General features: G+C 34.4%; 1 protein-coding gene across 5 annotated transcripts in view; it reads right to left on the bottom strand.

The window, feature by feature from the left end:
• The window catches only part of CACNA2D1 (calcium voltage-gated channel auxiliary subunit alpha2delta 1), a 406,577-nt gene that overhangs the window by 29,936 nt on the left and 362,873 nt on the right, over positions 1–13,768 (bottom strand). For 4 of the 5 annotated variants that reach the window (XM_013180420.3, XM_066982964.1, XM_066983016.1 and 1 more), the window contains 5 exons: positions 9,680–9,751; positions 8,505–8,576; positions 4,557–4,618; positions 2,282–2,358; positions 322–382 (listed from right to left, as the gene is read on the bottom strand). In XM_013180420.3, the coding sequence (XP_013035874.1) occupies positions 322–382; positions 2,282–2,358; positions 4,557–4,618; positions 8,505–8,576; positions 9,680–9,751 (344 nt within the window). The remainder of the gene's footprint in view (positions 1–321; positions 383–2,281; positions 2,359–4,556; positions 4,619–8,504; positions 8,577–9,679; positions 9,752–13,768) is intronic. The other variant, XM_066983093.1, reaches the window with a different exon arrangement.

Raw genomic sequence — 13,768 nt, 5'->3', positions numbered from 1 at the left:
GAAAGACAGCTGCAAGAAATGTACAGATGTGTATAGGATTTCCATGAAAGACATCAGTAAAATAGGATATGTCAGATTTTACAGCTCTCTTTGATAAACACAAAAAATGAATCAGAGCCTGATGATGCTATTAACACTCTAGCACAAAGAAAAGAGTTATTTTTGAAAACATGAATTTAGTAATTGCTCTTTTTCATTATTATTATTATTTATTTTTTCCAAAATATTTATTGGTTAAGCCCATATTTTGTAAATGTCATTAACCTGATCAAATTCCTATTTACTGCTGAAATAACACTTACTACTGGGAAATAAACCAACCTTGGTGCTAAAAAAGTATAGCCAACTTCATCAAAATGATCAAGCTTCAGTGTTTCTGAATCTACAAAGATGAAGAGAAAACATTAAATAAGTAAATGATTTATCACCATCATTTCCCTTCTCAAACACTTGACTAGCTTTTGCATGCATCTATGAAAGAAGGAAATGTTCCTTTTGCAACATTCCCCTACTAATATACTTTATATTTCTCAGTATGTTACAGCGTAGGATGAAATTATTTGAATATTATATACAATGCACACCTGACAACAATAATGTATCTAACAACCTAATTAGAGGTGACATTTAATTATCATGTAAATGTATTGGATGCTTTCATTAGAATTACAATCTGATACAAAGAAATATTTGAGACAAAGAGTTGTTAGAACATGAAGGAAAATGTTTCTAGTATTTTCAGCAATAAAGATTAAAAAAAAAAACACAACTCATCTATGTAAACATCACTTTCAATGCTACTGAAAATAATGGCTTTAAAAGCTGTTGTCACTGAACACTAGGACCGGATGAGCAAAGATTAGAGATTCACAACATACTACAATGTGTATGAAAACAGAAAAACACTTTACTTTTTTTATTTTTTCTCCTTTCTATTGGTATGGTACCCAATGAAAATGGGAAAAATCCTGAGATGAGGAATACAGAGGAGAATGTCCAGTAGGAATAGAAATACAAGTGAAAAAATATCAACTGCAGTAAACAGAAGGAAATTGAGCAACAAGAATATACTTGCCCATTTTGTTTGCCACTATCCATCAGAAAGAGAAAGCAGGGAAACAGAAAAAAACAGGGTAAAGCAAAAGGGGTCACAAACCAATATTTTATTCAAACAGCCCCTTGAATAAAAATATTGTGCATAGAAAGATCAAAGGTTCAATTTATGTACAGCTGTAGTCTGGAAAAAGACAAACATCTTTGAACACTGGAGAATATATGTCCTTGTCAATTATTTCTCAAGTACCTTCTATATACTGTGGCTATTTCAAGGGTCTGTTTTGCAGGTTATATTCATGTAAGTGCAAAAACAGATGATCCAATGCATAAAAAGAAACATATTAACTTACTAAAACTTTAACTTTAAACTACTTAAGATTTGACAAAGTTATAAAAATAAATCATGAATTATTAAAAACTTGCTATAATCTTCATACCCAGGAGGTGAAGGTAGAGGACAGCAATTTCATTAGTTTTCTCTAATCTATGCCTGCCAGAGACATTAACAGTGCTTTTCTAACCTTGTATTTAACTGCATATTTGTTCATATTTGGATAAAGAAAGTTAAAAGGAAGTGATGAGTTCTATTCTGTCTACTATCTAGATCTTCTAGTTAGATGTTATATAGATGTAGTAAACAGAAAGCTTTCAATACTCACAAATATCATTCCCAATTACCACTACAAAATCTGTAAATGGCTTGAAAATAGTCTAAGCCAAAAATGCATTACAAACATCCACTAAAACTATTTGTAGAGTGCAAAATAAAAACCTAGCCGCAATCCAAATGAAACAGTGCTGTCACATTTATCTATTTCTACAGGCATTAAAGGTAATTTGCTAAATATAATACTGCACCTACAGCAAAAATAACAAAGTAAGCTTACTACTATAGTCCATATCATAATATTTACATAATAGAATGAAAAAGAATAGTAACCAGACCCTTAAAATTACAGCAACAGAGGATACGCAAAGCAATGATTCTACAGGTACATAGCAAGGTGGAAGGGATTGTCAGTGAAACTGGGGTACCTGCACATATTCTATCTTTATAGAATATTTCTTGTACCTTGGGTGTTGGATTAGAATCATTGCTGCAGATTTTGGGTACATATGGTAACATTAGTGAATTCAACAAAATGTATGAATTTTAAACATTTTTTAAAGTGAATCTGAGACTTGGCAATACTTGACAAAACCAGGGAACCTTCATAGTACTTACATCTGGCTTGAATTAATGGTTCATCTATTTTGGCTTTAATATAATAAAAGCTGTATGATGGTAACACCAATGCCAAACTGCAAGAGAAATAAGACAAGTAAAACAATTATGCCATTTGCAGCAGTTTTCTAATTTCATCTTTTAAGTGTTTTGAAACCATTTAACAAGTTTGGAAATTGGATTATCATAAGATGAGATAGTTATGTAGCGACATACCAGCCACACACTATGTAATAGGTACGAGTAGATTCATATGGGTCTTGAAGTTCCCTGTGTTTCTTTTCATTTTTATTCAAACATTTAGGCATAAATGCACTTTATTAATGATTGAGGAATTTCCAAATAATTTCAAATAATAAAAAGCATGGTTTGTTGTATCTTCCTCTAACACATTTAACATTACAATGTAGCACATGTCAGTGTGGTGACTGACAGTAAAAAACACCATATAGTACTGTACCGATTTGATGCATGATTAACTCATTAAAAAAAAATTATTAAGGAATTTATCTTGCAGTACTTGAATTCACTTTATGTTCAAGATGCAAAATATTTTCCTGAATCATGCAGTCACCATTAATAACCTTTGATCATTGCTGTGCAATAATATCTTAAGATTTGCAATGCATGTTATTTCTGTTATGTTAAATATATATTTTCTGCAAAAAAATATAAGGCTTTTATTGCCACTAATTCAATATACATGTAGGAGAGTTCAGTTTTAAAAAGGTATGTAAAGGACAGGAGGTGCAAATCATCACTGAAGAGGTATCATCACATCCTTAATATTTGTTGTCAGTTTTCATGTCTGCAAAACCGCAGAGGTATCTAATGGATAGCTGCAGAAATTAACCTTAAAAAAAAAAAAAAAAAAGTTGCACAATTGTGCCATAAGTGAGATGACCTTTAATGATACATGTGCCATTTAAACAGAATGTGAGATTGCTGAATATTTACTGATAGCCTTCTACGTATTCTCCTCTAGGGAAATCACTAGCACTTTACCTGTCATTAGCAGCTACTGCCAACAGAAATTGCTAATTAAAATCTATAATTTTATGTTTAACAGGCTTGCTGCAATGTGACTCCATGGATTTATTGCTGCATCTCATGCCAGGGAGCTCTGTATGAATTAAGAACTCATACAAACCAAATATCTTTCTTTACTGATTGCTAGATGGCATATTATGATTAAAAAAAAATCTTTTCCCACTGAGGATAATGAGTATAATGACAAAGGAAATAGAATATAAAAGTAGGATGATGAATAAAAGATAAAGTTCTACACCTACATTCACTTGTTAAAACTGATTTGTTTGGTTTTGCTTACAAATTAATGTTTGCATTCTCATTGGCTGTACACCTGTACAGAAAATAGCAGAAAATAGAACCAATACAATTACAATAGCTGAAGGCTATTGTAATTCACCACAATACAAATATTATTTTGGTAAACAGTTGACTCGGTATTTGAACCATCTAGTTTTGAACTTGAACACTTCAACTTTTTTGAAATTTGGTAAACCTTAACTTCTTTTCTAATGTCAGTTTGCTACATTCCTTCCAAAGTTACAGAGCTGTGTGCTTAAATGATTTTGGAATGATATACACACCAATGTTGTATGCAACGGGGGCAAGATTTATACCATACTTCATTTGTTCCTGCTGTCATTGGTATATGATTTTTAGATAATTAGTCACAAATAGATTGAAGATTTCAGAGATAATCGGTAGCGTGGTTCCTGCCCTTAAGATCTGACGCGTAGGTTAGCAATGTTGTGATATAAGCTATAAAAGTGACTGAAAGAGATTTGCACAGAATAATGTGTTACATTGTTTATTGAGATAAAAAAAATATGGCATCTTTCTTTTTTATGTGCATATTAAAAACAAGAACATGGAGACAATGAAAAGAAAAGAGGAGGAATCTAAGAGAAAGTGTACAATTAAAAATCAAAGTACACAGTGATACAGAAAGTAGAAGAAAAATAAGATTCTTTACACCAATCACAAAATCCATTTTTTTCCTGCATAATGAAATGCACTAGTGGTAAATCTCAACAGTTGGATAGAAGACTGAGGTTCTCTTCCTTAGACAAAGTAACAATTCTGAGCTGTAAAGGTTTAAAGGAACCCAGCAAATCCGGTAGGCCCAGACACAAAACGACCTGATCCTGACTTAACTAGTATAGAAAATATAACACTAAAAATACTAACCAAAATAAATTAAAAGGACATTTAACTATGCAGAATTCTGAGAACAGAAATAAGTTACCTGTAATCAGTGCCATTCACAGCAGTCCATGTGTATGTTCTGTTTCCTTTATCAATGTATCTCTACAAAGAAATATTAGTCAAGAAACAAATTACTAATTCCGAAGCTTCAAGTAGTGTTCTCTTTTCTTGAGAAATGAAGTATATAACCAAGTCTGTTGGGACTCTAGTTATTACTTCACTAAGTACAACTTGAGCTGCAACTACTATTCTTAAACAATTTCCAAAGTTATATTATGCAAAAGAATCATCTAAATCTTTTTATTGAACAGTAAAGAAATGCAAATTTAAATAAAACCAAACAGATACTATCTACCATTTTCCCTTTTACTTTCATTAGCCAGGCCTATACAAACTTTTTGTATGTGCTTGGAATTTGATAAAAATGTTATCTCCTTTACGGACTATTTTGCATTAAAATGACAACAACAACAAAAATCAATTAAAAAAGAAGAATTTGTAAGTAACTCTGTAACAACAACAAAAACACCTGTGCCTGTCCTTTCAGTATTACAGTACCAGTGATTGTAATACAGGTATTACATTGGAGTCATAGGTGCAGCCATATAGTTCTGACTGTACCGCATGCTAAAATTACATGTGTTTCTAATCACATTAAGAAGGTCTTGCATTTGTGAAAAATTTCGAATGGGAGTAAATTCTTCCAATCTTCTATTCTTTACCCAAAATTTATTTAAAGTATTTTAATACATTAGGATAAGCTTTACCATTCACTTTCTTTTGGTATGAAAAAGAAAAAAAGAATGCCATGATAGGCACAACCCCACAGTTCTGTATAATCATTAATGCACATACGTCAGCACTGGCTGACGGAGTTTCACTCCATTTTCTACACTGAAAATTAAAAGTTTATTCTAGCTGCAACATACTATTATTTTGCAGATTTGAGATTTGTAAGTATACACACTGCAACATCACATACAGTGATGAAAGGTATCACAGGTTCATTCTTTTACTGTGATAAAACAAAAGTGTGAAAATGGCCATGGTAATGAGAAAGAGATCTTTTTTTGACATTTATGATTCAAAACCTCCTTATTACTTGGTTCCTTCTTGTCAGTACAGCATGATAATTTAAATCATTTAATAGTCATTTGGGAAAAAAAAATAAATGCATATATCAGTGGCTAATATCCTAGTATATTTTATATTTAAGGTAAAAGGATGGCTGAACACACTCCTTTCCAAGCTTATCTATATTCAATAACGTGCCTATACTGTTACTTCAGCTCAAGAATAATTAGACACTTGAACCTAGCAGTGACAACACCTCAAAATCATGCACAGCACCATGGTTTGCACACCATGTGCAAATGCAAGAGAAAAGTAGGAAGGCAGGAAGAGAACTGGGCTCATATTAAATCCTCTCATCACCAGCGCTGCGAGCATACCTGAAGGCAAACTGGCTGAAACCTCCCTTCAAAGATAACACAGCACATCACATGTCCTCGTATGTCTGCTCCCATTTACCTTTGCCTACTTTATTCCTGAGCCATCTGAAGCAGTCTCACCCCAGCTGGTCACTGCCGAAGAACCTACATGTTATTGCAGTTCTTGTGACCCTTCAGTTTGCACTACTGCCCACCCCAGCTGCCCAAATGTGGCAATGCTTTTGTTCCTCTGGCATCTTCTCTGTTAGTTGGAAAGCCCCTGAGGCCTTGGGAGACTCCAGCACACCCCACCCACGCTTGCTCTGAGTACAGTCTCTATGCTGTAGTATGAGGTCATCTCCCAGGACACTGCTGGGGCCAGCTGCAATACAAAAAGAAAGCAATGCAAAAACCCAAAAGCAAAACAAAAAGGACATCAATTTCAAGCCTCGAGACTGCAACTGTCAGTTCTGAGCAACTGACCACATCAGCCCTTTTTATAAGAAAATATATGAAGCTATCAAATCCTAAGTGATGCATGGCTCATGCTTGGCCAGTGGTCTGAAGCAGCTTTATTCTGGCTCTAGCAGCCTGAAGCTGGGAGGATGTAATAGCCTGAAGCAGTCACCATTGCCAGCCATCTCTGGCTGCTGCCTTCTCTCTGATGGGTCTGAGCAGAGGAAGAAATCTCAGGCCACGAAGCAAGGTAAGGTGAGGGAAATTAATTTCACTGGGGACTTGAAGCATCTAGGAACAAAAGGCTTGAGATATTTTATTCTATTTGAATAAAATCTTTCAGTTTGTGGTCTGGGCTGTGTATGACTGACACATTCTCATGCACCCAAGGACGTCATATTCCCCCCAGTGCTGTAGCTGACTCCAGCATTTGCCAGCATGAACAATTTCCCTCCCTCACTCTTCTGGCAAACAACTGTAGGGCCAGCTGTTATGGCCTTTTCACAAGGACACCACGCAGCCTGAGAAAAGGAAGCACAGCCTGAGATCTCTTCAAAAACTTTGCCATGAATACAACTTCTTGTACAACCACAATGGTGTTAAATTTATTTATTTTTTTTTTGGATCCTCTAATCCTCAATTTTCTAGCCACCTACACAGAGCCTTTTTCACCCACAGGCTTGGAAAGACTCTCCTTAAACAAAACAACGCAAGCCTAAAAATGTAATTAACTTGATTGGATTCTGTAGCATATGCCTTGTGAGAAAAAAAATAAAAATGTCACTGGAGCCTTCTGACATTTAAGTACAAACAGCAAAACCACTGGAGGTATCAAAGTTACAGGAGATTGACAGGAGAGAACAGCTAATACTATACATGAATAATTATCTGCACATATCCAAACAATAATCCTTAGTATTACTATGGTGTGCTTATCATAGAATCATAAAATGGTTTGGACCCTAATGGGGTTCAATAAAATTGAAAGGACCCTAAAGATCATCAAGTTCCACCACCGCCTGACGTGGGCAGGGATACCTCCTACTAGGTCAGGTTGGCCAAGACCCCATCCAGCCTGGCCTTGAACACCTTGAATACAAGGATGAAGCATCTACCGCTTCACTGGGCAACCTGTGACAGTGTCTCACCACCCTTACAGTGAAGAATTTCCTCCTAATGTCTAATCTAAATCTATCCTCTTTTAGTTTAAGACCATTACCTCTTGTCCTATCATCATCTATGCAAGTAAAGAGTCCCTCTCCATCCTTTTTTATAAGACTCCTTTAAGTATTGAAAGGCTGCAATAAGGTCTCCCTGAAGCCTGTACTGCCTGCCTGATGTTATATTCTCTGCATTTTCTTCTGATAATCCATTACATTAGCTATCTTCAAGCTGTTTTACATTGATTGCAACAATTTCAAAAAGCTGTTTGTGAACTGTAAGTGTGCAGCACGCTCTTGCCATATCTGCTCCTGTGGCACACCGATCAGGATTTCTTCTTATTTCAAGTCCCCAAGAAGAAACGCATGCATGTAAGGATCCATATCAAATTTCAGGATTTCCTTTTGCTAGGATATATATCTGTTTTGTTAGAGAAACCACTAGTGATCTGTCAGGAGTGAGGATTTTTGACATGAAAATGAAAAAGAACTGAACAAGCACAAGTAAATAATACAACTGAAATATGACACTGCTTATCCCAAGTTGTCTTCATTTATGGCACGTAAACATTTTTTTTTTTTTTTTGCTTCTTTATTCCCATTCAAAATATAAACTTTTAATCCTATCTTTGCACACCTCCACAAGCAAATTAAGTACTTTGTTTTAGGATCCATACACAGAAGTAGGCTGGGTCTACTTCCTGGTGAACAGAGTGCAAGACCTCATCAACAACTGCCTGATTAAAGATACACCAAAGAAACCAATTAAAAAAAAAATCCTTTTCATAAATATATAATTTCTTTTACTCTAAGCCAGTAAAACTAGCAAATGTAGGGCCAAAAAATGATATAAACTGACATTAAAAAATAAACATCTTTTCACCATTTCACAGTATTTTTATGCTTTTTGGTTGCTCCTGTAAATCTAATTGTCTATCTTACCTCATCTTGGGACTTGACCAGTGTTTCAAATGTTTTTTCTCCACTTTCTCCATCTATCATTTTCTTTCGAATCTATTGGCAAGAAAAAATAAATAAAAATAAGAACTTGGTATTGCATGTAACATGATTAAAGTTTCCAGTAATTTAAGGCATTTTGTAGAAACACAGAAAATAGTAAGGCATTTGAAAGTCATGGATCTTGAATTTTTTTTAAATGTTTCTATTTTCCGATTTTTCTAATTAGAAGTTGGTTTATCCAAATACATACTGGATTAACAGACTTATGTATTAACATTTCTGGTATACTTTGCACATCAAGACAATCCCATGGATGAGAATGTGTTTTGTCTACAACTTCTAGTGCTTCCCAGCACATCTGTGATTCAGCTAGTTACAGTGATTCGAAACAAAGATTTATATCAGTCAGAGATAAATTCCTCTCTGAAGCAGCAGTTCTAAGAAACTGAAGGTGGAATTTAACAGATACCAAGAAATGCTGATTATTATCATTATGAAAGAACAATTTCAAATGAAGTGAAAAAAAACTGTTTGAAAACTTTAAAAGTTAAAATAAAATTCCATTTTATGTCACAAAACTAACAAACTATTTAAAAATGATTTATAAATGCACTCCTAAATTAGTAACTCAAAAATATACACAGGAATTCATTTTGTTGTCAACAATTTAAGTAACTTTATTTCTCATTTCCTATTTCCTATTTCTCATTTCCTTACTCACAGCAGTAAGTTTGTACTGATCAAAATCAATGCAGAGAGGGAAAAAAAAAAAAAGCTTTAAAATATTTCAGATAATAGATTAATATCCTCTGAGAAGTGTTCTACTGTTCTACTTCTAAAAATTTTACAAATTTTCCCTTCCCATGAATTAGCACTTAATAAAGAAGACTGGAGAAATATTATTTAAATAGCAATTATGGTAACTTTCAAAATGAGAGAAATATAATTCATTGTCTTTGCTTAAGAATAAACTGAGCTTAATTTGTAAAAATCTTTCATTATAATTTCATTGCTCTATAAAGTCAACATCTTGAATTTTTTTAATTGAAATTTTTGAGTGAAATAGGTTCCCATTCAAAATCTAGAACATGTATTGCTTTTCAGTTATTACACAGTAAAATACAAGCACCGGGTACTATGAAAGCAGTCAATCTCACCTCAACTTTAATATCATTTTCCAATTCAGCATCTAGGAAATCCAGCGTAACTGGCTCCTGAGATTTTGGATTCTGGAGCAGAAGATATTAAGTGATCAAAAAATAAAGACAGAGTACTGTAATGTTACAGATAAATTGCTAGAAATCATTCTAATCCCTTCATTTTGAAGTAAGCTACTTACTTACCCATGTAAGTAATGGCACACTTACCCATTTATTTTAATCTCTTATAACATAAATAATTCCTGGCAGCTCTTTGTAATTTATTTTATTTCATTGGATAGAGAGGCTAATTGGGCAAGTGAAAATCAGGTTAACCCTAATGACTAGTGGCTGTTCACAATCTGTCAAGCAGGGGATTCACGTTGGGAGGTTGCTTCCCCTGCTGCTGATATGCCACAGACTGTAAGGTGAGAGAAGAAATGTCAGAGGAAGCATCAGCTATGAATCTCCTATTAGGCATCCTGACTCCAGTAATGGATAGGGAAAGTCAGGAAAGCTTTCCAGCTGGCCAGTAAGATGAAACAATTGTACTACTTTGCAGTTTTGCCAAAAACAAGAGTACAGACTTATTGTTTTGAGATGGGAATGGACTGTGGTTCAAGACTCACAGGGGCAGCGATTGCAATAAAAGATTTATTTCTTATAACAAAATAAAATCATTATTATTGTGGGCAATAAAGGACTTCCCTAAGCACCTGGCAGTTTTGAATGCATTTCCATTGAAATCAGTACTGCTATCTCCGTTTAAGAGATAGAAGCCTACATCACAGAAATGCTGTGACCTGGCAGCTTCAAGACCTGTGGATGTCATGATGTCTACCATCCACTACAGATGGTTTGCATCTGCCGCAACCCACATCCCCGAGGAGAGCAGGAGGACCCAGTACTGTGCCGCTGCTGGGCCCAGCTCCGCTGAACTAGCTCCAGCCACCCAGCAGACTCTACTCCCTTCTCAGTTTGCATTTACTTGGACAGAGCTGTCTTCCAAGTGAACTGTCCGGAATCTGACATTTATTTTTTTTTTTTAAGGAATTTTGGCTAATTCCCATTGACTTGATATTGCTGCCAAATAATATCAACTGTCCTTAAATGTGGTATAAAAATCCTTGATCCTCATTGCTCAGAAGTTATTTAATACATCCACCTGATGAAGGATCTTAGGAAAAAGAACTATGGGAATCTATTATTTAACCATTTCAATCTGATACTTTAGAATAGGAAATAAATCCAGTTTTATTAATTTATTTTGAATGATATACATATATCTTTTGTAATAGGATGGTTCACATATTAAAGGATCTCAAGACCTAGTTTTATCAGTAACTGAGTACTGTTTCTCATATGATTAGCAATACAAAATGTGTCATTAGCTGATACTATTATTTCAAGACTAGTGCAATTTCTGGTAATGTCATTTTTAGATTATTTCAGTAATCCAGCTATACTAACGTAGTTGTAAGATACACTAAAGTCCCTTCTTTAAAATGATGATTATATTCCTTTTATGCTAGTAGACAATAGTTGGAATTAGGCAACATAGTATGGCAAAGGTACGTGATGAATGTACATGTGACTTCTATGAAAGAATGCAAGCATGTTTCATCACAATTTAGGTGTGTATTCCCAGTTCATATTGGAAGAAAGTTGTCCTGAATAGCGGATAAAAATGCCTTCATATAATGTAAAAGCATATAAAAGATGACTTCATATAATAATCTGGACACTAGTCCTTATTTTCAAGACTGTAATATAGAATAGTGTTAGAAGATACATTACTATTCCTTCATATTCTTAAGGTACAAATGTACCTGTTTCTAGGTATATGGAATTCATTTTCTTACCAAGTAAGACTTGCTGTCTGCTAAAGGAAAAGTGAAGAAATTTATTCATGCACTGGAAAGATTTCAGACAAAGATTCTGGATTTTTTTTTAATGCCTACTGATAATTTCAAATAAATTTTAATTTTACTATTTATAAAGGATAATAAAACTTGTAACTTAAATATAACACTAAAATATGCTCTATACTAATTCAATACATTCAGTACATTCAGTACAGCCTTTTCTAATGCATTTTCTTTTCTTCCCCAACAAATCCACACTCTTAAAATAAATAACAAAAGGCTAAAATGTAAAAATAAATAAAAAGTACATTTTCTTACATGCAATGGATAATGAATAGCATGGTCAAACCCAAACAGCATGCATGAAGGCATTACCACGGCAGAAGTTGCATTTATGAAGTTCACATTCCATTCCAACACACAAAGGAACAGAAAAGAAAAGAAAAGGTAAAAAAAAAAGAAAAAAAAGCCATCACATCAAATCAATAATAATCATTTCAAATGATAACCTGGGCTAGCCATAGTTAAGGAGTCCCAAAGACAAATAGATAACTTTAACAGTCTGGCAAAATTAAAGTACTCATTCACAAGCTTTCCTTGTTCTTTTTATGACATTATATCACCACACATTCTTTATCAGGTATTAATGGCATTTTATGTATGAGGAAACAAAGCATATATAGAAATACATTATGTGATGTGCTTGAGGCACAAAAAAATCTCTTTGAGATTAGAAAATTCTTAGCCCACTACTTTAAAGGGAAGACTGTTTGTTCCCCACCGTGTCTTTTTTCCCCAAGAGTGTGTATTTACCAGTATTTGGGCTCCATAATTTTCTCTTCCTAGGTTGCCATTTTGTAGGGTTTATTTCAAGCCACGAAGAAACAAACTTAATGTTCAGTTTGCTCTTCTCTTTATTCAGTCATGCACGCAACATGACTAGAATAAGCACAACACCACTACATTCACCAGCACAACTTAATAAAACAAAACAGAAGTAAATCACTAGCAATGAAGCATGCAAATGAAGGGAAATGCAATCCATTTTCAGCATGAAAAATAAAGGCTAAGATCTATTACTTCAATGACAAATCAAGAAGGAAACAAAGAAAGAAAGAACTGGTGCAGCAACATAAGAAAAGTAATTAAAATGTCATTGTGTGTATTTGGAGGTCAGCATTCTCACAAATTATGTGGAAGGCTTTCCTTGGTGTGAATTGCAGGAGCCTAGTTCCTGTTCATACCTGGGGTACTGATGAAGATGTGGGCTGTTAGGCTTTAAAACTAATGATGGTAAGGAGGCAGAAAAATCCTGGGCCCCAACGGAAGTCCAGAGAACAGCTTCCAGCATGGGTGGGAGCCCAATGCTTTTCTTGGGAAGATGGCACAGCCAGGAGAACCCAGCCACAGCTAAATTACACCTCAATTCGCTGAGGAGCCAGCTGCACTCTGAAAATTGATATTTGGTATGTGCCAGTGCTGATTTCTCCAGCACATATCAAAAAATCTAGCCCAAGGATGGTCTTCCAGATGTGTAAGAACAGCCACTTGAGACTTGGTGAAATCACTGACTTGAAATAGATCAGGATTTTAAACCATGACTTTACTGGTGTTGCTATGGAACCAACTGGTTTTGCATGATATATTCCCACATGTTTAAGACATTATCAGGATATACTACTGCATCTAATTTTGCTATTTTTCTTGTTATGTAGTTAATCTATTCCTTTAATTCCTTTTTTTTTTTTTTTTTTTTTTAAGTTTTCATTAGGTGTTTTCTGCTCTTGAGTTACATAAATGTAACTAAATGATTTGGATTTGCTATTCTGATAAACCTTATGTAAATAATAGATAAAACACATGCCCTACTCTGACTTCTCTGGAAAAACAAACAAACAAAAAAACCCTGACCATCTTATTCAAATTCTGTTATGTTATACAGCATATACTGTACAGTGAAACTTGGCAATGAAGTCATAAGAATGCTCTTCTCTTGACTTATGGTTTACGCAAGCAAAGCCAGCACAAGTAGTCTCTTTTTTTTTCCCAGTCTTCAAATTTATTTCAAAATCTGAAGAATAATTTTTACAACACAGCTCTAATTAGCACCTATTAGTAAAGCACCATAATTTAATGGAACGCCCTTCACTACAGCCAGTAACATGTTTTTTATTATTTAAACAAGAAAGGATGCAGACTTCATGCTTTGGAAGCTGTTTGTCAAAGTAAACACTTCTTTAGT

Source organism: Anser cygnoides, chromosome 1, assembly GCF_040182565.1.
Source record: "Anser cygnoides isolate HZ-2024a breed goose chromosome 1, Taihu_goose_T2T_genome, whole genome shotgun sequence".
In the NCBI taxonomy this organism is placed as follows: Eukaryota; Metazoa; Chordata; class Aves; order Anseriformes; family Anatidae; genus Anser; species Anser cygnoides.
The sequence above is the reverse complement of the archived record's forward strand: the minus strand, read 5'-3'. Positions and strand labels throughout refer to the sequence as shown.